At 39.3% G+C, this 24,595-nt stretch overlaps 1 protein-coding gene across 12 annotated transcripts in view; it reads right to left on the bottom strand.

Annotated features, from left to right (window-relative positions):
• Positions 1 to 24,595, bottom strand: part of tenm3 (teneurin transmembrane protein 3) — an 818,277-nt gene that overhangs the window by 207,616 nt on the left and 586,066 nt on the right. For 9 of the 12 annotated variants that reach the window (XM_046046662.1, XM_046046670.1, XM_046046663.1 and 6 more), the window contains 4 exons: positions 15,659 to 15,899; positions 14,486 to 14,606; positions 11,035 to 11,102; positions 8,329 to 8,616 (listed from right to left, as the gene is read on the bottom strand). In XM_046046662.1, the coding sequence (XP_045902618.1) occupies positions 8,329 to 8,616; positions 11,035 to 11,102; positions 14,486 to 14,606; positions 15,659 to 15,761 (580 nt within the window). In that variant the 5' untranslated portion in view covers positions 15,762 to 15,899. Of the gene's footprint in view, positions 1 to 2,538; positions 2,557 to 8,328; positions 8,617 to 11,034; positions 11,103 to 11,194; positions 11,207 to 13,607; positions 13,667 to 14,485; positions 14,607 to 15,658; positions 15,900 to 24,595 lie in introns of those variants that run through there. The other 3 variants (XM_046046673.1, XM_046046671.1, XM_046046675.1) reach the window with 3 other exon arrangements.

The raw sequence follows: 24,595 nt of genomic DNA, 5'->3' as shown, positions 1-24,595 counted from the left end.
CACGAAACCTTTGGGGGGACCTGGTCAAACACTTAGCATGCATTTTGGAGTACTTGTACACTATCCTGGATGTTTTGCTGAGGCATTTGAAGAGGTAGTACATCCATTTCAAACCAGAAGGTTTTGTCTGGACAAGGCACTTTTGGATATCAATCTTTCATTTCTAGTGTGGAGAGACGGTCAATGTTAGAGACTAAGACTATATTTTAATGTGAGAAAACAGTTTCCCAGTGGGGATGGTCCTTTGGACTTCTGGAAATCCTGACATGCTCTATCGTCGCTGAATAGCTTGACAACACCAAGCTGTAATGCATATTCACACACATTCACACTCATTCACTCACATTCCCAATATTTCAAGTTCAGCATGTTCTCTGCATACAAGAGATAAAGTAAAGTAGTTTGGGCAAATCAGAGAAAACAGCTAAACTGAGTTACTGTGTGAGCCGCAGTAAAAGGTTCGACTGTCACCACAAGTCAAAAGGCCATCATCTATCAGGTCCCAGGACTCTGTGAAACCGAGAAACCCTGCTGTAGAATTTATTAGGCTGAAAACTCCCTCTATCTCCTTCTCTCTATTCCTCTCTGTCGATCTACCGCGCTCGCTGCTTCTCCCTCTGCACTTCTGGTAATGGATTCTACCTAAATGGGTTCTGAGAAACACAAGTGAAGGAAGGAAGAAGAGAGGAGAAGAGAGGAGGTGAGGTAAGGGAAGGACAATGGAAGACGTGTTGCTTGTGTCCGTGTAGCATCTGATGGCTATTCGTCTTGTAATAACCTCCAAAACCCTCAAGTTTAGTTTGAATCCGTTGATTCTTAGAAATATTCCCTGAAAGTTTATTTGAACAGCTACATTTCCACACACAGCATATCATATCAGCCTGTCTGTTTTTACTTTATTACATTGGGCAAGTTCATAAAATATTAATTGATAAAATGGGATTATTGAAAATTATTGAAATTGTCTAAATTGATGACACACTAGACTTTTTGATCTGACAATAGGACTTATTTTTTTATAGAGGATAGAAAGGAGAGAAGAGGGGATGAAAAGAGAAAGCGAGAGGAGGAGGAGGGAGTGAGAGGGCAGTGCTGTATGGTTAATGATTTAATGTTAGCCACTTGATGGAATGAAGTGTCTTCTCTATGTTAGCGGCGCCAAAGTTAAACCTTCTAGTCAGTTAGTCTGTTATTCATTGATTTCTCTGGTCAGCACTAGATTGCTATTGAATATGACTGGCACCAGTGCTGCATGTGAGTGAGTGTGTGTGTGTGTTTGTGTGTGTGTGAGAGGAGCGTGCATACCGTGAACTCAAGTACATTTCAGTTGCTAGTGGAAAACTATTTTTCTGTATACACAGGACCACAGGCTGACACACACACACATGCACAATCAACTAGTTCTTGGAAGAGCGTGAAAGAGGAGCCTGAAATACATCTGCAGTTAGTAACTGCAGTCTTTGACTAACAAACATACTCACTGCTACTCTCCACGCCTTCTTGCTGTGAGAGAAGAAGAGAGATTATACATTATTTATTCCTGTTTGGTATTAAACCTACAGCACCAGCTGAGCAAAAACAAACCCAGAAGTAATATTTATGTATTTATGTATCAGTCCAACAGCGTGGATGTCTTCAAATTCATCTATGCTGAATATGCATGTGTAATCTCTCTATACTTACATATGTACCTTGGTTATTGCAGTGATCCGTCTTCTCCAGCATTCATCTTCCTCTAACCTGTGTGTGTGTGTGTTGTACTGGATAACTATCTAATATATGTTATTTTGCAATAGCATGAGTAAATAAGATGTGAGCATATGAACACTATGTTAGAGCTAGCTGATGTATAGTTTAATAAGCTGCAATATAAATATTTTAAGGAATACATATTACTCTAATCGGCACATGGAATTTGTCACCACACACACACACACATACAACACAAACTGAACAACATATTCATGAAACAATAGGAGTAATCTACCAACACTAATGGGTGCACTTATATGCTTATCATCAGCAAGGATGTGTTTAGACCACTTTTAGTTTCCATAGATTGATATAAATCCTGGAATTTATTTAATTGCATTGGATAATACTAATTAGAACCTGGAGCTGGGTGAAGCGGGGCCAGGTTTAACTTTTAATCAAACATTTTGCAGGTTTATAACCCATAGGTGAAATATAAACTGTGAAACTGTATTTTGACAATACCAGCTTCAACGCACGCACAATATGCACTGTATATACGGTTTAAAATAATTATTATAATAATGTTCTTTTTCTTTTACAGAGTACCATTTTAAAAGCCATGATATAAAGTGCTTTACATAGGCAGTAAAATAAAACCTTCAGGTTCAAACGGAAACAGATAAAAATGATGAAAATAAAAAAAAAAAGAAGAAAATAACTTTTTAAAGAAAAGACAGTTGAAAAAAAAAAAATTTAAATTAAAAGTGAAGTATAATCAGGAAAGGTTCTCCGATAAAAGTGTGTTTTCTGAAGGGCTTAAAGGAGTTCACCGAGTCAGCAGACCTGATTTCCTAGGAGCAGGCTGTTGCAGAGCCCCGGGGCCCTGATTGAAAATGCTCTGTCCCCTTCAGATTTCAGCCAGGCCTCTGGAAAAAACAACAGACCTCTGGCTGAGGACCTGAGTGTATGTGCAGCTACTAAAAGATGGGAGATATAACAGGGAGAGAGGCCAATAATAATAATGCAAAAGACATTAAAATAAACCGAATTTAAACATATAGCCATCACCTTTTACTTCGAGGACACACACAAGTCTTACAGATTGATGCATTTTCTTACTTAATGACAGAAGGAGAGACAGGGAGCTGAATAAGAATTTGTCAGTCAACATAATATCAGACATGTGCAAACAAATCAAGATGTTTTGGGATTTTTTTTTTTTTTACTAATCAATAAGCATTTGAAATTAATCATTTTATTTGGTTATGCATGGATGTAAGAACACATAGCAAGAGCTAAATCTGCTCATGGAACATGAACGACCATTTGAATACAATAAAAAAAAAAAAAACATAGGGAGTAAAATATTCCATTGCCGCAATGTAATTTAAATTATGCCTCTTCCATAGCCTAACAGAGCACATCAGCTGTCATTCAATTTACGAGATGTGATGATTTCTAAAAAGGTCTTTGTGTGCAGTGATTGGCTTAATTATAACAGTACTATGAAAAAGGAGAATCACTCTAATATCCTGCCTTTTACAGTCCAGAGGCCACCGTTCCCCATTTAGAAATGATAAAAAGAAACTAGTGAAATCCAAATGAGTGACACAGACTGAGAAACTGAATAGGAGAAAGGGAGAGACAGATGAGGCTCACACCACAGAGTGGCCACAGCTAGCCATGGAGACACAGCGAGCAAAGTTCCTTCTTCATGTTGTTTCAGAGTAATTCAGCAGCAAAATGTGAATGTTGCTCTTTCAGAGACAACAATTCTGAATGCTAAATAAGTAGAGGCTAGATCATCTGTTCTGCTTTGGTATTTTTCTGTATGAATGCCTTTCATTTTGTCACCTATTCGCTCCCAATCAGCCACATGAGTGTCAGTAACGTCCAAAGCAGACGTGGACAGGGTTCTACCCTTCTGTCAATTACATCCCCATAACTCCCATCTCATGTGCAGCCTCTAACCTTTCCCGCTATGGGGTGTTTTCAAAGGAGCACAGAAAGAGTAGCCACCATGACTGTACTGTACATAATAGCATTAGCAGAGAAGTCAACCGCAGGTCTGCAACATCAACTCACCAGGTTTAAGATTATGTTGGGGTTGACCTTTGTAGAACTTATTGGATAAATTTGGAGCAGCTGAACCAAACCCCCTTTGGATTTTGGGTCATTTGTGCATGAACTCCCAGACTGTATTTGCTACTGATTGCAAAGAGAAAGCGTGTGTGTGTGTATAACAGCTAAGGTTATAGTGTTAAGCAGCTTAGAAATGCCAAATGGATTAAGTGTTTTGTTGACACATAGCAAAGTAATCTGGTTAGCAAAGACGAAATACATCCCTCTTCCTCTCTGTCCGACTATTTGCTTCCATGTGTCCTATTCACTTTTTTTATGTTATTATTATTTTTTCCTCAGTTCCATCTCATTGGGTCTTTCTCACCCTCCCAGTTTATCCCTCCTTATACACCATCACCATGCCACAGTTAGACATAAAGAGTTCGGGCAGGGGAGGTCAGCTAATATATTTTAAGCTTCTTACTGTGGCCCAAAACTCGACATCTGTCTGTTGTTCCTCTGTTGTTATTATTGTCTTGTTCAATCTGTTGTTGGGTTTACATGTGCTGGAAACTGTATCTCAGTACAGTATCATCTCATCTCACATCCTTGAGATTTTACCTTTTTATAATTAGCTTCACAGTTCTTCTGTTTATTCAAAATGAAGGCCTCACCTTCGTCTAAGAACTTCTTCAAGAAAAGACACGTGTCTCAGTGTGTTTAGGACAGCAAATGTGAATGCATCTTCCCTTTTCTGTCCCTGTAGTTGAGATCACTAATATCAGGTAACCGTGGAAGCCGCAACTGAACACCCATGGGTTCAGACACCACAAAACATTTACATCTGCCAGTATGTGTGTGTGTTCTGGTGTCCACTGGGGAGCTAGCCAGACATTTCTTGACTAATATTTCCTCTCAGGAGAACAAACAACACCGAGAGCCTTCTCCCTTTCCTGTTCTGCTTTTATTTGTGACTTTCCCTGCTTCTCTTCTGAATGACTATATCCAGTGAACTGCTTTGTGTTTTCTTCTCTTCTCCCATTCTATTTTGCCTCTGTTGTATGTTCTTTCTCTCGCTAACCGTTGCAACAAAGCCGCTGATAGAATCACAGAAGCTGGTTTAAGTTACTGTACACGCTCAAACTCGTGCACACACCCCTGCACACTCAATTTCTGCTGCAAACCAGGGTCAGTATCAAGGGCTGGAGCGACAATAGGTGTCTCGGCGGAGGCAATGAATCGTCTGCTGTTTACAATACAATAACTAAAGTACCAGCTCCATTCAGAGGGTGAAGAGCAGCACAAGAGAAGAGGTGGCGGCTGAATATTGTCTCTCCACGTTTACTCTCAACGTGGCTCAATACCTAATTGAATATAGAGAAGCTAAGGATGAAGGTTAATTCAACAGGTTTATGTTGTTGGGTCTGAGTTTATTTTCTAAATGTAAATATATTTGGCAGGGCTGTTTACATATTTATACAAATATGTATAAATATATCTGGAACCAAGAAGCCCTTTGAAATGTTAGGATGAAATTTCAGCTTTTTGCCCTTTTTGCATGTCACAAGCAAACAGTCACCATATGTTGTTTTTTTTAGTTTACTGCTGCAGACCCATGTGATGTTTGAATGAATGTTAGAAAAAAGAAAGACATTAAAAATGCCAGAAAGAATAAATGCCTTTCTCCAATGCAGGTACATGCTGCTGAGTGCTGTCTGGCAGTGTCGTGTTACTCAGTATGCATTTACAAATGACGTTTCAATTCCCTTTCTCATTCATCTCTCCAACGCACTAACTTTGAACGTTTAGGTTAGTTTTCTACCTATTTTTAGACATCAATAACGTAACAAAAACTCTCATATCAGCTTGAGCGTTAGGTCTTGCTGGAGCATACTGATGCAGTCGGACTGAATTCTGTACACGTGCTGTAGTCCCAGGGCACAAGAGTGAATGCTACTCCAAAAGCCTTCAACCTTTAGCTATTGATTTGGTACATTTTGTTATAGTTATACAGTAACGGCAATCATTTCCATAGGTGGTGCCCTAAACAATATGACGCCCCTTTAATTCATTTTAATTCCCAACAGGCACAAAGTGTTAAAAACACTGGCTTTACTGTTTTTTTAAGCATTACCTTTTATGACACTCATTATTTAGCCATTAACTGAGGTGCATTCAAATTTCACACAGAATGTCTTTGTAACACCTTTTTGAAAACACAACTTTTGTCCAATACTGGCTTTCTTTGAGAACGCGCACACACAGCAAGGTGCAGACCAGAATGAGCTTCAAATTCACACTCAACCGTCCTTCAGTACGCCACGCTGTATCCACCAGATGTTCTCCACCAGCTTGCCGCTGATTACCACTGATAAAAATGCTCTAAAACTATGAGTGACCATGTGTTAGCATTTGAACCGCTTGATCTCCACACTTACACGCTTAAAATGAGAGCCAACACACACACACACACAGCTGCATTTTAAAGAGTCAATTAGCCTTTGAAAACTTGACGACTACTCACTTTTAGAGATGGGAAGTGTTTCCTCCAGAGCACTGACATCCACAGCATAATGCCATTTAATAAAAACATTAGCAAACTTAATATAGGAAATACAATGATTCAGCACTTTATCTCACTGTTAATTACAACTCCACATCTCTTAATAAAAACCCATTGTGTGTGTGTGTGTGTGTGAAATCAAAAACAAGTCTGTTATTAAGTATGAAACCCACACCTGTTAGGGAAAACTACCCTGAGGATAATGAATATGCTTCACGCCCCGTACACACACACATTTACGGGCACACAAAGAACTACCTGAAAAGATATTTGCACATATACCTGTACATTGTTTGGGTACACTGGCCCTGAAACACACATATGTGTATGCACTAAAAGGACAAAAAAGAAATGACTGCTCAGCTAAAGCTTGAGATCATTAATTAAATTTAATTAGCAAGACATTCTTTTTCTTTTTTTTGTTTTTCTACTCACAAATACTGCACCCAATTCCCACCACCAGATAGGACACTGAGTGGGGGTGTACACATACAGTAAATATCAATTTAACAGATTTACACTTTTTACCCCCTTCGGCTGTTTTATCTTTTTAAACTTTTTAAAAATAATATCAGTAACATGTTAATGTTATTTTTTTTTTTATTGTTACCGAACTATCAAATCTGCTGGTGCTTACAACTTTATTCCATGATGTTGTTAAAATAATAAAAAGCCTAATGAAATATGTTAAATATACTACAGAGCTGAATATTGACACAGAAACTACAGTACTTTTTATTCTAGTAAAAGCCTTTATGACATGGCTTTCCAGAATAATAATGTACACACACCTTTAATGAACGCCATCAGATATTCACAGCCCAGAACATTCTGTCATTGAACAAGAAATCTTTATTAGTTTTAGGACCTAATGATAAATTAACTGCATATATTGCTTTTATATCTTTTAATTTGCCTCTCATTCACACCGAAGTGCATGATTGTGATCATTTATATAATAATAACTGTTATATTCCAAGTTGTGCATATTATTATATTGTTGACGATTATGTGTATGAATTATTACTATTATATTTGTTTGCTACCTGTAATGCAAAATAATGTTATTAATTAAAAAATCTGTATTGACTGCCATCACTTAACAACACTTTAGTTTTCCCACCGCGTTGGACTACACAGAGACAAACTGCAGTATTTTCTGTCCATCATTATTCATTTAACTAATGCGTTTCATCTCCTATGTGTTGCATAAATTCTTTATTGCCAAAAGAAAAAAAAACACACCTCATGCGAGTGTAAAATCTTTTTGTGGTATTGTTATAAGTGAATCTTTTCACTTTCTTCACATTCCTCACATTCTTTCCCTCTCACGCACACAAACACACACACCATAAGCCCCGGCAGAGTCTCAGCAGGACATGAAGGCTGCATCACGTGCCTGATTTTCCTTTTTGCTGGAAGAAACGGAGGTCAGGATATATTTGTGAGGAAAAATGTATAATTTGTTTGATCAAATAAACGAGAAGGCACCAAGTACTCGTGTCCTGTAAAACAATAAACCTTAAAGACAGAGTAAACACCTACGTGTCATTTTATTATAAGTCATTTTCTTGTTCTTTTAGTTTTGATGAAGAATTGAATCTCTGTATTAAAAACTGATACCAGAATATATTTTTTCTTAGACCGTAGCTGTATCTTATCAGTGTCAAGACAGGCCCCGGGAGTGTGTAGAATCAGAGAGAAACTCGAAAATAAATAAACTCTGGATTAGTGTTGAAGCCGCAGCTGGACATTGTGTGTACTTATCCTTGATTTACAATCATATTTGCACACTTTCAAAAGACCACGGTCAAGACTGAATAGTTAGAAATCAATCAGAATGAGTAATTATAATAGAGGGTCTTGGTGAAGAAGTTGCCAGTCACTGGTAGTAAAATGTATCATGGACCACTCCTTGAAATTTAAGAAATACAAACAGTGGAAAATAACATCTGTTAGAGAGGGAGAGAAATCCAAATACAGAGAAAGAAATTAAGATGATGTCCTACCATTGTCGCTGTCTGACTTGTTCTCATGCTCGGTGTCGGTGAGAGTCAGCACTGAGTTGGAGCGGCTGGACAGGCAAGAACTCCTCCCGGATGATTTCCCCAGACCTCCACGGCCCCACAGCCGCATGGCGCGCTCTGGTGACATCACGGCCTGACTATCGGTATCGAGGTCCTGGGTGGTACCAACTGCGAAGCCGCGGTGAGGGAGGCCCATCTCGGAGCAGAACGCCAGGCCACGACGCGACGGCGGCTCGCAGATTCCCAGCTGACGAAGACTGAAGTGCTGACCTGAAACAGATGGAGATTTTGAAATTGTTTTGAAATTTGAATATGCTACTACACATACTGGTGACTATGTAAAAGTACATGTTTTAGTTCAAATTATTGTTAATTACTATACATAGTAGGAATTGCATGTTGTTGTATATTCATGTTTTATACCAACTTCATAACATGACATTTCATAAATATATACATTTACATTTTCCTAGAAGCACAGTGAAAACTGTAATAGGCATAATAATGTCCAAGCTCAAGAAAGTTCATAGTTTCAAATGATTTTACGTTGTTCAAATAAATTTAAAAAACTCACCTATATATTCATGTTCTCTTCACATCTCCTAGCTCATTTATATACAAAATAATTCATCGTCTGGTTCTAAATTAAGTAGTTAAAAATGCCTATCACATTTCCCCGAAGCCAAGGTGACGTTTTCAACTTACTTGTTTTGTCTGACTAACAATCAGTAAACCAAAAATAATGTACAGTGTTGTAAAACCAACATGACAAATTTAATCTTGCATGAAGCAGAGAATATTTGATGATAATATTTGAATAATCTTTTTGTGTCACCCCAAACATGGCCTCACCATAGGTACAGTACATCTTGTCTTGCATTTGAGAGTGTGTGAGTGTGTAGCTAAGAGGTTTGCCAAGTTAAAAAAGGAAAACACACACTGAGAGCAGCTGCAGCCCAAAAAGAGCCTGATCACTCTGTCTCCATGAAGAAAAGCCTCAGCTCAGTGTGAAGTCAGACCTGACCCAGGTTATGACAAACTGTGGCGATGCTGTCAGGCAGGACAATGACTAAAAAGAAAATAATCTAAAAAAAACATTATTATTTCTTTGAGCCGATATTAAAGGACAAAAAGATAATTCTACTTATAGAAAATAACAACAGAAACTGCGCAGAAAAAGCAGACAGAGAAGGTGAATGCTTATTGACTAGATCCCCTAAATCTCATTTAGTCATTACAGGAGAAGAGACAGATTACAAGAGCTTTAAGCCTGGAGACTATTACCCCATTAGGATGTACATATTTTATAGGAATTGAATTGTTTGTACATAATGCACATAGATTATCTTATACCATTTGCTCAGATATTAATTAAATGAATAAATTAAAATGAAAAGATAATAAAACACATTTTCAAATAGATGAATCTTACTGTAGACAAAAAAGGGTAAATGATCATTCTGAATCAAAGACAAACCTAAAACCAAGACAATGGTGGCAAAACATGGAATATCTTTTTGTAATTAAGAGAGACACAGCCCCATTCACCTGTTGGGCTTCTGGACTATTATAAGGTTTCAGAGGAACCAGTAATGAACTAGACAACGCTGTCATACCCTCGCTACGGAAAACCCTCCACTAATCAGTTTAGTGTCATAATAACACTCTGGTTGATTAAGGACAAATAATGAATCTATACAACATTGGATATTAATGTGGAAACTTTAATCTAAACAGACATATTGATCTACTTCCACAAAAATATGCATTCATGAAAAGGTTTATTATTATCCTGGGTGTTAATTCTCATGATTTATGTGATCAAAGATGACATTTTACAAATGTCGTGTGTACACAAGACTGACATAAAACATAACTGTATCACATCCATTTTTGTACATTCGGTATATTGTTAATGACACTGTTTATATACATATTGTAATCACTGTAAAACTTGAAATGGGCTGAAATCAGGTTCAAAAACCATGTGTGATAATCCTTTAAAATGGAAATGAAAAGAAGACCAATAATTTATCTGCAAAATCTCAGTATGTGCCTCTTCATCTTTAATCAGCAAATGAAAAGGAAATTATAAAAGCTTTCTGTAATTAATGGCACAACAAGAGATAACGAGTCCTGCCATTCAATTAAAAGTTATATTAATTTTAAATGAGCTCCAATTAGGCCAGCAGTGAAAACGAAGGCGATAAGATGATTGAGTAATTATGATTTTTTCACTTCTCAAATATTGAAGTTGTATTAATTGGAGCTGGAGAACAATGGATGCACTCTGTGGTTAAGCATTTTTTCCTTTTGATGTACTATTATTTTTACATTTTCTCCTTCACAAGACTGTGATGTGTTTATATTTAACATACCACTCCCTTATCTAACCTGCATCCATCCATATTTAGACCAATAATCTGTTAGGCAAGTTTAAGAATCCACAAATGTGCCAAATGTCAGTTACTAAATATAACTAAAGTTTAGGAACAGGACCACGCCCCTCTCTCTCACTAATTCAACCACCTACGCCTCTTTCAATCTCTCCAATCCATCCACCTGTACCTCTCTAATCCAGTTACCTGCACATCCGCATCAGTTCTCACATCCAGAATACACAGTACTGAGTCTTGTGCACAGATAACAGATGAGTTAAGGGCAGCGTATATGTCAGTGGACTCTCACCTTGTCTGTAATCATCCTGCTCACGATGAACCATGTCCTTGTGTCCCTTGGTCGTCCCGTACAATAACCTGTCAACAACCAAGGACAGAGATCATCAGTTGTGTTGAACAATAATAAAGGATAACTCTTCAGAATAAATCCAGTAAAACTCACTGCACACCTTTGTTTTGTCCTTTTGTTGGGTTCACAGGTTCCAAATCAGTTTAAAGCACAATCAGGGATCAAACAGGACAGGGGTTGTGTCAAAGAATACAGTAAAAACAATGCCAAGGCTGATCAACACCACAGACTTCTTACTCAGTAACTGTACATCTCAGGGCTAACCCTAACCCTGCTTCAATTAATAGAAAAAGTAGCAATCTCAGTAAGGATACTGGTCACTGGTACTGTTGGATGCGCTGTGGTTGAGTGATGTAAAACTGCGGTGAATGGGGAGATTTGGTACAAAACAGTGTAGAGGCCACAGGGTAAAATTACAATTTCAGTAAGCAATCTGAGAAGATAGCCAACAACAGCTGCTCATTGCTATTAATCATTTTATTGTGCCAGACATATCATAATTATTAGGGGTGTTATTATTATTAGCCGTTTCGGTACAGGACTTTCAGAATGGTGCACGTGTGCACCGAATGCAGTCTTTAACGTCATATATTAAGCTTGTTTTGTGTGGAACATATGTAAATTCCGAGTTTCCACATGGACATATTAAGTGGCGGACCAAATCTCCGCCTTGCGGCACTGCAGAGCTGCACAAGCAGCCACTGTAGCGCAGCCTCTCACTAACTAGTGACATAAGCATCACGGCCAGTGCAGAGAAGCCAGAGCTTTAAGACCCCCCCATATTTGTTCAGGTCTTCTGTTTGGGAACACTTCGGTTTCCAGTGAAATACAACAACGGACAAATCGATAAGACGAAAGCAGCGAATTGTAAACTAATCCTCTTACTGTACTGAAAATAAACAGAACCGTGACTCCAAAACCGAGATACATACTGAACCGAGATTTTTGTGTACCGTTACACCCGGTGTGCGAACTATACCATGGCTTTCGGGAGAGCCCACTCTTGGGGGGTAATCATTAATAGCTGCAAGCATGTAGGCCTGGCCTGACTGTGAAAGTATCAGGCATGTTTGTCTTATAATTATACAAACATAATTATTATCATATGTAGCCATTTTGCTACAATTACACTTGACACAACAGCTGTTTGCGACCTGACCTTTCTTTTCTCCGTGAGAGGGAAAAACTTTGAAAATTTGCTGGTGCTGCGGAGAGCCCCCAGCTGCAGTAGTGCATGGATCATGCGCAATATTCATCCAGCTAGACGGAACGATCACGAATCGTTCACAGCGCGTTGGCCGTACTAGCGATAACCCGTAGTACCGGAGACGGAGTAGAGCGCACAGGAGATCACGAAGCGACCGGCCCGCTGCGGACGGTCGGTGATCGTTCTCTCTGGCTGAATGAAGTCTGACCCTCCTGAATTTACGCATGGATCCATGATGATAGAGAAATATAGAAATTAATCGCAATAAAGCATGCTGTCAATATTTTAGAGACCCCCCCCAAAAAATCACCCTGGTTACACCCCTAAGAATCATTGTGTAATGTGATCGGGAGAATTACACCATCAATATGTATATAAATATCTGTGCAAAAGTGGACAATTCCTGGTCAATCGTGGCCAAAAAGCTTAATAGTTAAAAAATAGGAGGTGCGAGCAATTACCTGGGACATCACATCCAGCCGTGTTTAGAAAAGTAAAACAGTCTGCTGGATTTTTCACTCTCTTCTTTTTCTTCAATATTACCACACAGTTCACATTTATAGTCAGTGCCATCTGCATTTATGTCATTTGCATACATACCAAACAGTTAATTAACACAACAAAAACAAGAAGGGTGCCTAGCTCACAAACATAAAACCACAATGAGGGAAGCAAAACATTTGCAGTCTGGTGTTTCAGGGCTAAAGTCGGATGGTATTGGTTTGAAAAAAACATTCAAAACACCTCATTTGATTTGATTTATTCAAGAACACATTCATTTTGCACTGTGTGTTCCCTCTGTTATTCCGGCATAATGCATGTGCCCTACTGATTTTGACTGGATAATCAAGGGTTGTTGGTAAAAATATAGCACTCTTGTAAAATAGATTTCCATTTACTGAGAATGAAGCAGACCCAGTGTGGCTCGGTCATTTAAAATAAAACTCCAATAAACGTCCAGTAGTTTTATTTTTTAAAATAAAATTACGCCGTACACCAACTCATGTGCTCTGTGGCATCTTCAGATCGAGACTAAATTAATTAATTGACTATCTGTGACAAAGTGGGTTTGCATTATCTATAGTACACCTTCTAGTTTATACAAGTGCTTATTTTTTGTTATTTACCATAACTTGTGTAATAGTGCACCACTTACTATCCCAGCTTGTTTGCATTATGTTACCGTCTACAGCAAAGCATATGATAAGTTAAAGTAAACACACACGGTCATAAGTTAGTTTCAGCTCCATTTTATTAGGTTGCAAGTTTAAACCTGGATTAATTGTTTTCCTGTGTTAATACTTACAATTGTTTGTTCTTTTGATCAGTTCCACCATGCAGGAGAATTGTTTGGGGAGGGGCCGGCCTAAGCATTTCCTGTTTTATAGGACTAGGGTGGTCATGGATGACATCACCGGGCCAAACCAAGTAGAGGGGTTTCTTTCTTTATAGGAATGTTTCTTTTGGATGTTTTTGGTTATTATAAATACACGTGTAAATACCCCTGACCTGTTTTCTAGTTCGTGGGAGTGGAGTGAACTGCTAACTAAGTTACAAATGTTAAGAGACGTCTAGATAGTGATGTTAAGGAGTAGATCAACCTGCATCAGAATGGGATGGGCTGAAGCGGTTTGGGTGTGAATTGAACACCCTATATAATAAATGGGATTTGTGTTTCCAAAAGGAAAAGAGGTGATGCTGTGCCTTTTGTTAGTGTTGCTATAAGTTTAATGAGTTAGCCGTGTACTGCAGACCACTGTATATAAAACAATTACCTCTGGGAACATACGATGTTTGAGTCTGCCTGCCTACCACCTTCCTAGCCACTCTGGTGAGGCTGCACCACACTATCAATTTTCCCTTTTCCACGGGTGGTGTCGAGGTGAATTTAAGGTGACTTTGATTCAGTTATTTAGCGTATATAGTGATTTCTTTTAATAGCCATAGGTGTGTGAATTTGCTACTTCCTCTTTCCAAAATTAAGGTAATTTGCTATAATCATCACTATAATCATTCACATGTAAATATAATTTCTCCCAGGTAAACAACACTAGCTGGACTTCTCAGCGGAGATGATTCTGTACCGAACCTACTGTAGATCACACACACAGTGACACAGATCTAATATTACCCACAGGGTTGGACACAATGGAACCCTGTAATGTGTGTGATCAGAGTTCTCACCTGGTCTGGTCTTGGTGCTGGTCGAAAGCCTTGAGTGTTTCACTGGAGGAGTAGGACTTCTGAGTGGGCACCCGGAGCCCCTGGGAGCCAATAGCACAGTCTTCACTGTCCCCCGATGAACCTAGCATAGATGGATACACAAACCTGTGACCGACAAAAACCTGAAAGCCTTAAAAACATCTTGTTAAGATCCAGGATATGGTTGGATTCATTATTTATCATTTCCATTTCTATTTAAATAATATTCACAGACAAACTGTATACAGGAACACTCTCAGAATTAAAAAGCCCTGAGAGGTTTCAGTACAATCTGTTCATTAGATTTTTTTATTTTTTGCGTTGATGTGATCTCACAATCCTCAAATGTCCCAAATTAAAGTCACACCTCAGATTTCACTACAGGACGGTGTCGGAGGCAGTGCCAGTGGAGTCTGATGGGAGATTAGTCAGGGTACCAATTTAATTTCCCTTCTAAACTTACATAATGGTCCTGACATTCTAAACACACAGTGTGCCCATTTTACAGCAGTCATGGGAGAAACACACTGCTACCTCAAGCAAGGGAAGCATCATGTATCCTTACACCTTTAAAAAAAAACGTGCTGTAAAGAGTTCAACACCTTGGACCTGTGGCCTTATGTTCTGTCTTAATGGGGTCTTTAAAGAGAATCATCTCTAAGAAACTCTCTCGGTCGGAGCAGGAAAAGCTGGAGACACTGATCACCTGCAGATGTGGAGCCCCACAAGAACAGATCAGCTTCATGCCTCTTACTATAAACCAACAACTGCGTGGCCAGTGCCTCTCCCAGCCAAATCTCTGACAAGAAAGAGTCAATCAGTGACGACGAGCAACTGCAGATTTACTTAAAAAATGTCAGTGACTTTTTCTCCAGTTGTGTAAAGCCAACGTCAACATCCTGAACACCACCACAATGTTTTTGGAGCTACGCAAGATACCAATACAGCTTTACACATGTTTGTCAGTGGGAGGCTCTTGGGATAATCATAGCAGCCGTAGTATCTACTGGAAGCTAGAGTTTGATTAAAATCTGTTAAATTTAAAGGATCTCTGAATGCAAAAAGGATGGCTGACTCACTGACTGACTGACTGACTCAACTACTGAATGAACAAAGACGAGCAAATGAATGATCACGCTAACTGAGCTATCTCACCGGTGTAGGGTCCCTCCTTGTCCTTGCGGCTCTTGGAGAGTGAGCAGTATGGACGTCGCTCTTTCACTTCCATAATGCTTCTGCTTGTGCTGCTGGCAAACATACAGGCATGCTGATGTTCAGCCGCATAGACAGAATGACAGACAGACAGACAGAGAGAGAAACAAAGACACACAGAGGTATAGGACAAAGACAGAGAGAGAGACGGACAGACGGAGAGTGACGGGTTGTTGGACTCCACCTGCAAACATACAGAGACAAAAAGGGTTCGTCAGTGACTGAGTCAAAGAATGCCACGACAAGGCCTCATCCTCCAGTGACAGTTACATTTTAAACATCGCTGTATGCTAATCAACAACAGTGTATACAATATGTGCTCCTGTGGTGACTTGATTCAAAAATCACCGTCTGCAGTGTTTACTGGATGCATTTTTGTGTGACCTGCCCGAAACTCTCATGAGCAGCAGCAGCAGCATGCTTGGTTATTTTGGATCCCAAAGAGACACATTCTTTGCTGTGCACATCCAGTGTGTTCATGAAAAGGTTCACACAAGCCGTGTTTCCATTGTTTTTTTTTATGCACATTTTGAAGTATCGCATTAAAAAAGGTTAATGGAAACGACGAAATAGAAATTCTTATGCTTTAACGTTACGTTCGCGTTTTTCCGTTCGCTTAAGGTGGTTTTTGACTTTGTCGTAAAAGAATTAATGCGCTAAATGGGAGATGGAAACACTTTTGCCAAATAGGTTCTGGTGTAGCAAACATGGATCTCATGTCTGATCAGCTGTTTCCACTGTCGCCGTCTTGCAGGATATTTCCATAACGTGCGGAGTCATGGCTGGAAGCTACTTCCCCACTTGAAACACATTCCTGAGGACCTCTCCATTTTTCTAAGATCAATGGCCCTCAGGTCCCTGCAATTGGTTTTGTTTCTGGTTTGGAACCCATATGTCTTGTTTATTACAGCCATGTGTAACGTCAACTACTGACGTAACGACGCTTGCCGTAGCCTGGAGAGAGTTCAATCTTGAAACTGTTGGCACCGTTTTCTGATTGTTTCCTTGCAATGTTGTGCAATGTTGCATTAAAAAGCCAGGAAAATGCAGTGTGCTTGCGTCCACAACAGGGGGTTCGTTTCAATTGAAAAAAACATTTTGCTATGTTTTGTCGGCGTTGAACTCGACCCTGGTGCATTCGCTCCAAACCAGCTGATGGAAACGCCCCTATTTCCCATGTACTTTTGTTTTGGCGATATTTCAAAAGTCCACTTAAATAATTAATAATTAAAGCATGGCTACAGACAGTGATAAAGATGCAGAGAGGCAAATTCACTTTTCACTCAGGTGAGATAAACATCGATTTGCAGATTTGTTTATACGTTCACACGTTGTCTGTAACCGTGTTTCCATCAATGTTTTTTAATGCGTTTAAAGTTTTTACGCTCGCTTGAGGTGGTTTTTGTCTTTGTCGAAAAAGAGTAAATGCGCTAAATGGGAGATGGAAACACTTTTTACGACTTCTGACGTAACGACTGATCAGCTGTTTCTGCTGTCGGCGTCTTGCCTGGTTGTGCAGAGTTCTGCATGCCTGCTGAGAATTTCATGCACCTGGTGGCTGGTAACGCTCATTTGTGCTGAGAAAAGAGGTGGATGCAAATCTCGGCAGGTAGCCTTCATCATCTGTTCTGCTGAATGATACTTTGCTCTGCACACTGGTCAAACGGGCTTATCACTAGGGCTGAAACGATTCATCGATTAATAAAATTCATCGACACAAATAATTTGCGTCAATGCTTCGTTTTAATCCATTTAACTATACAGCACAGTGTTTTGCACGGACTTATATTACTGTGGCACATCACGCTTACGCTGTGAACACATGGAGCTGCTTGCAAAGTGGAGGAAGAGAGAGAAAATAGCGAGGGACAAAGAAGAAAGTGTCCAAAGTATGGGATTATTTCAAGCCAAAGAAAACAGCAACTGTGTAATGTTACCGTCCGTCCACCGTAAAACAAAACAAATCTTGACAAAACATGGTTTGGAGACCAGCCGTCAGGTGACAGAGCTGCTGTCAGCTCCTGTAGTGTGTGTGTGTGTGTGTGTGTGTGTGTGTGTGTGTCCCTGTCACCGATCAGTCACGCCACAATCGTTGAAATAATCTATCAAAGCTTCGAATACTAAAATCCTCGTTAGCTGCAGCCCTAGTTATCACCGCATATTTTTTTCTGAATCTCAATGAATTCTACTTCTACTGAGTGTAATAAAATATCTAAACGTTCACAAAATACATACTTCGAATCATTTATCACCATTGATGAACCCCACAAAGGATATTATAGCTTTTAAAAGCATTATTTGGAGGTGCATGCAATTCTCGGCAGGCATGCAAAACTCTGCGTAACACCGGATATTCCCATAACGTGCGGAGACATGGCTGGTAGCAACTTGCCCGCTTGAAACACATTTCTGAGGACCTCTCTCTATATTTCTAAGATCAATGGCCATCAGGTTCACGCTTCTGGTTTGGAAGCCATACGTCTTCTTTATTACGGCCACGTTTAACGTCAACTACTGATGTAACTATGTTTGCCGTAGCCTGGTTTATTCGCTCCACACCAGCTGATGGAAACGCACATTTTTTCACAAAAATTTCACATATTTCTTATTTGTTTCTTTTTTGAAACATTTGAAAAGTACGCTTAAAATTCGTATGCCGATTGGATGGAAACATGACTAGTCTCTATTCATGTGGTTCAATAATGCTTCTCCTGTGAAGTGATTCTTCATTCACACTTCCAGTGTAGTTTCCCAGTCTACTGAACAGCAAACCCACCTCAAAGATTTTCATTAGTATGGAGGTCACACAGCTACCCTCTTGCCCTTTAGTGTAAACCACATGCATAGCTGCTCCTACATCTGTTTCTATTCATCACAGCACGCTAGAACACTCAACTCTTAATCGTCCATGTATATATGCATAAATGCATTCTTATGAATGCAAATGAATCATCACCTCACAGTAACACTTGATAACAGCCTGTTTCATCACTCATTTTAACCAGTCTTGCATCAGGGGAGTTCTCTGCAGTGCTGTTCCCAAACTCCAAAACTGAGAGTCAACGATTTACATGCAGTGTTCTTCAGGAGTGCGTTCATATTTTCTAAACACAAACCAAAGCAAGTGATGCGGTATGTACAATGCTAATGAGGTAAACGAGTCACAACATAACGTTGGTAGTTTTTTAATAGTAGGGCTGTAATGATACAGGCATCTTAAGGTTGTGTGCATAACTTGACTAAGCTTGAGGGGTAACCCACTGCCACAGTTTACTTCGTCCTGATCAAATGTGCAAAAACTTACTTTCCCATAAATGTAGGAGCAAATACAGAAAATAATTGAATTAATTCCCTATATTTTACAAGCGCATCCTAGAAGTAGCTAAAAGGAAATTCTGAAATGCATAGCTGAGAATGAACTTTAAATTAAGATAAAGAGTTACTTAGTAGTAAAAGTCTATAAAATCTTAGTTTGTTGTCCCCAAATTACTTTTATTACATCTTCAGAGAAATTGACTTCACTGATTAAATCAGACCTAAGAAATAAACATGTCTTTTTTTCTTTTTTTTTTCTTTTTCATGCAGCTTTCCAGTTCATAATGTTAATGCATGTACCTTAATTGTGCCATCTGGCATTTAATGTATGTAAACAGAAACACAAGTGAGTGGAGTGGAGCGGCAGCACATTGCTCTTCCCATATAAAACAGTCTGCAATCACTCCACTCTCTGCTGCTCCCTGATCCCTCTCTGCTTACAGAAAATCCGCACGAGCACTCTCCATAGAAAAAATGGTGAGCTTCCCTTTGGTTGCATTATACAATACAAAGACAATAAAAATTGGTGAAGAGAGGCAAACAATAATCAGTTCTCAGTTGGTTGGTTAAGTCATTTATCAAGCAAAAACATCAAACAGTCTGGTCTGAGGATTTGCTTTTTTTTTTCTGAATTTCATATCATAGTAAATTGAATATCTTTGGGTTTGGGACTGTATGTCAGACAAAAACAAATGGTATGAAACATCACCTTTGTATGAGGGTGTATTAGGGCCATTGCAGTTAAAACTAAATAAACAAAAACTGATGTAAGATGTCACAGTGTCGGTTAGTTCGTCCAGGTCAGTGGCTGCAGCCTCAAAAATGTTGTTTTTCCATTACCAGTTCCAGCTCAACTTGCCTGGACTCTACTCGGTTGCAGATAGTACCCAGAGATAGTACGTCACATGCAACGCCATACACAACTGTTGTGACAAAATGTTCAATGCGACACACACACCAGCGAACATACATACAGCTGTAACAGATAAGACAGATAAGCATGGCCGTGGAAAGAGTTTTTAAGTTGGGGGTGCTGTGGTGGGAGGTGCATTTTTTGCGTGTCATGTGGACACGTCCAAGTCTAATAACATAAACACACGCTAATAAGAAACAAACATATTTATACCAGTCTTGTAACTACCACACTCCGTTGCACACAGCAAACACGAACATACAAATAGCCAAGACATAGTTAAACAGGTCCCAAAGGCTGTCGCACACAGTGGACAAGAACATATCCACAAAAGTAAATATTTTTAGCAGCACATTTACATTAACCTATGTTGTAAGTAAATACATACATATGAACATATCCAAATAGGCACAACAATTTAACCGTTTCAAAATCCCAATTTGCACAGCTATTTATAATATAACAAAATACACTTTTGCAAAAAAAAGTATCAGTTTGAAATGAATGCTTATGTTATGTTAACCTGCTCAGTGGCAGCTCATAATAAACCAAACGCTTTCCCTTGAGCAGGGTGGTCCTGTTACGTTACTCCAAATGTGGCTTGGCGCTTAGGAGTTGAGTAGATAAAGTCCTGCTTGCTTTGGAGCTCCGCAGGCTCCAGGCCACTGCCTCTGAGGGTTGCAACAGTGCTTGGCAACAGAGAAGACCGAAATATGTTCTGCCTTTTCGGGCTTGGTTCTACAGTCCCCCAATCTTTGATCTGTAGTCCCCTCTGATAATCTTTCTGCCATCTTTCAGCAAATTGAGTGTAGCCAGAAGAGTACTGTAAGAGAAACAGACGCGTTTGATGGCTTTGGCGATTCTCCAATTACAGTAGCAACACCCCGTACAAAGTTCAAAGTATCAAGGCTCACTTTACAAGCAACTTCTTGGACAACCAAGTCCAGCATGTGGTTGTTACAGTGTACATACATTGACTGAGAGCATAATTCTTAGAGGCGAGCCTGCACTCCTGAAAAGCACCTGGACATATTACTGGCTCCATCAAAGCAGTATGCTACAAGGCGTTCGACTGGAATGTCTCAAAAACACATCCTTGATGCAGGAGAAAAGATGCGCTATTTAAAATCCCCAAAATAAACAGTGACACTCCAGGCTGCTGTCAACAAATTGCAAATTACATGAGAACTGCTCTGTAGTCCCATCAGCTGTTAATCCATAAAATCTGGATTCCGATGAACAGGCAATATCCCTCTGAATAGCATGGGCAAACTGTTGGATAATTTCACTTTGTATAGTGTTGGACATCCAGTTGTATCTTCTTATCACCCACTCTCGTTCTTTAGGGAGATCATAGGCGCGTTCCAACATCAATTCGTAAAGGATTCCATCACGTGTGGTGTCGCCCCCTGAACGGGATCCCCTTGCTGCCCAGGAATCTAAGGGCCCGTGTCCACCAAAGCGTTTTTTACCAGCTAAAAACGCCAGCTGCTGTTCTGAAAACGCCTAGCTGGGAGCGCTAGGGTGCGCTTTGGAGGCGCAGTGTTTTTTTCGAGACGCTGTGGTTGCTATGATACATAATATCTGTGTAGGTGATGTGTTGCAAGTACGCTACCTAATTTTACTGTGTAGAAAATGGCACCACAAAGTAGGGTAGGCTTACTTGCCTCTGGCCCTTGCTCTGCATGAAGAGAAGACTGAAACATGAGGGGACAGACTCGCCATTCGTGGGTCCAGGAGATTTGAAAGAAACTTGAGATGAGAAAGAAACTTGGAAAACACATTTTTTCCTTCTCATAAAAAACTTTTTCTCAGAATAGTTCTGCCCTCCCCTGGCTGCATAGTTTTTTTATGCAATGGCCCTAATATGTGGTACCTTTGACTTCTGGAGAAAAATGAAATTTATTCCACTATTTTCTGCTTAATTGATAAAAAACATTAATTAGCATCATTATCGTACAGTAATATCCTTAGAACCAGACAAATCTTGTGAGCTCATGTTTCACTTGCTCTTCCAGGCTGCCCTCCCATACAGACCGATTTCCACCCGCAGTGGATCTGGCCAGGCCAATCACAACCATTTATCTAGTATGGGGCGGGTTTGATATGATGAATGATTGATGCACCATTGAGACATTTTTGTGAACAACCAAGATGGCTGACGCTGATGTGGAAAGTTCTGTTGAATGCTCTATTTTGTCAGTATTAAACGAACTGGGCGGTATGTTTTCTCTAAAAAAAGAACTGCTTTTAAACTTATGTTAATAGGAAAGATGTGTTTGCCGTACTTTTGACAGAATTTGGTAACTATGCTACATCACATGTTTTATTAGCTCTGAGTGGTTGTATGACTACCCAATTGCTTCCAGTAGCATTCAAGTTTCCACCCATTGGAAATGGAAAATGAAGGGAGAAGATCCAGACTGGTCTGGCAATGGAGTGAAAATAGACTGAAAATATCACAAATGTGTATTCCATGCTCTACAAACTAAAAATTTACAAATGTGTAAAATGATTTTTGCATAATTTTGAACACTCACAAATGTGTATTCCAATCCACACAGAAATACTAGTTTTGCAAATATCATGACTAAAAATATAAATATTTTAAGTACAGATTTTTTTCTTAAGAGATCAGATCATTTTGCTCCTGAAAAGCTTCCTGTGTGTACACATTTCTAAAAGTATTTGTGACATTCTTTTGTATTTATTTAGATTGTTAAATGCCTGATACGCATGGATCAGGTTACATTTACATTTACTTATGCTGCTCTTCATGCTGAGTTATAAGTAAGATTCAGCGATGGGAGAGTAAGCTGATGGGATGGATCCACAGGCTCTCAGCAGTTCTTTGAGTCGTGCCTGCCTCTTTGGAGGCATACAGAGTTGGCAGCTGGTGTCAGTAGGGGGAGAGTTTAACATGAGTTTTGATATAAAGGACAGTATATCACCTGTTAGCAGCTCAAATACAAAAACATCAGCGCTGGCCTTTAAAATCCATCTAGCTGTATTTTGTGTGCCCGTTAGAAACCTAAAGGTTTTCAGAGAAAATGCTGAATTCAGACACAGACAAGAAAGGTTGGCTTGAGTGAGAAGCAAAAACAGACGTAAAGAGAAGTAGAGGAAGGCTAAGAGAAAGGAGGAAGCAAAGCCAGCCAGTAGTGGTCAGACAGCTTTACAAACCATCAACTTAATCTGACACGGAGAGCCTTAAATCCCCTTCCTTCTGGACCTGCATACGTGGGTGTGTTTGTTTATGTGTGTGTGTGTGTGTGTGTGTTTGTGCATTCTATTCTGTTAATCAGAATTAATCTCATTTTATATAATCGCATTTTTAATTACAGCAGGACAAGAGTACTAGTGACCCAAATCATTCATTTGCCATACCTGCTTATTTCTATTCATACATACATCTGAGTCTCCACTTAACCTGACCTACACGCTTTTGGACTGTAGGAGAATTACCAGGAGCTCCAGGAGGAAGCCTGTGCAAATACATAAAAACAAGATGCAAAATATGAAGAAATGCTCGCCATAGAGCCACGATGGTGCCAAGTGCTAATGAGATACATGATATTCATGTATTAACTGCTGATCTGCATTGGGCTGGATAATCATGGTGTGCCATGCCGTGAGCAAGGGCCGTGTTGGCAGGGGGCCCCTGAATGATTCAGAGGAACAGGAGGTGTTCTATATATTTATTTTCTCAGAGCATTTTATTCCTTCCTACAAATCAAACCTGAACAGAAAAGTACTCAATTACATTAACATAAGAGTTTATGTTCATTGGAGTTCTGTCTCATTTCAAAAACCGGGTGTGATGCATTTAATATTAGTCAGTGACAGTGTCTGGTCCATTTACACATAAGTGGGATTTTCAACATAAAAACGCATGAAGCTATGACATACATTCATTCTCAAAATGTTTAACTGATCTTCTGACAAAAAGTACCTAAAAATGTAGTCCCACCTTCACTGAGTCGGTAATATTAAATATAACTTATCACTTCCTGCAGCTGCTTCTGCATAATGATTTCTCTGATGTGAATTCCTTGAAGAAACATTTGGTTGCTTCATTGATGTATAAATAAAGCACACACTGTTGGTTCACATCTAAAACCCGAATAGCTAAATAAAATGAAACCAGCTTTTCTAGAAATCCACTGAGTGAAGAACTGACTTTGCATTGGTATTAAGTACAAAATAACCTTTTGAAGCCTAAACAGCTATTGCTCTGTGTTCACTCAGGGTTATGGTTTTTACACAATGTTATATTTTTAATTAGAGCCACATTGATGGGACATCCTGGGCTTTGGTAATGTAAAAAACATAAATTGATAGTGTAAAAAAAAAAAAGAACAAAACAAATCCCATTTTCCTGGATTCCAGTAATATGGAACGGTGTATGACATTTAAATGTTGTGACTCTGAGAATTGCATCAGTCTGTTCTGTTTCAAATAGCTCAAGGGAGCAATTTCTGCTATTAAAGCTCTGAGAAATCACAGCAAAGTGAATGAATAAGAAAACAGCGCTCCTTATATCAGTTAGATGAATAAAAATAACGGGGAGTTCAGTTGACCTTGTCAGACACAGCTTGAGCACAGCTTTTATTATTTTGATTGTTTTGTTTGCAGCACAGCTGTTCTGGCTG

This window comes from Micropterus dolomieu, linkage group LG04 (genome assembly GCF_021292245.1).
Source record: "Micropterus dolomieu isolate WLL.071019.BEF.003 ecotype Adirondacks linkage group LG04, ASM2129224v1, whole genome shotgun sequence".
Classification (NCBI taxonomy): Eukaryota; Metazoa; Chordata; class Actinopteri; order Centrarchiformes; family Centrarchidae; genus Micropterus; species Micropterus dolomieu.
Note: the sequence above shows the minus strand (reverse complement) of the source record. Positions and strands in the feature narration are given on the sequence as shown.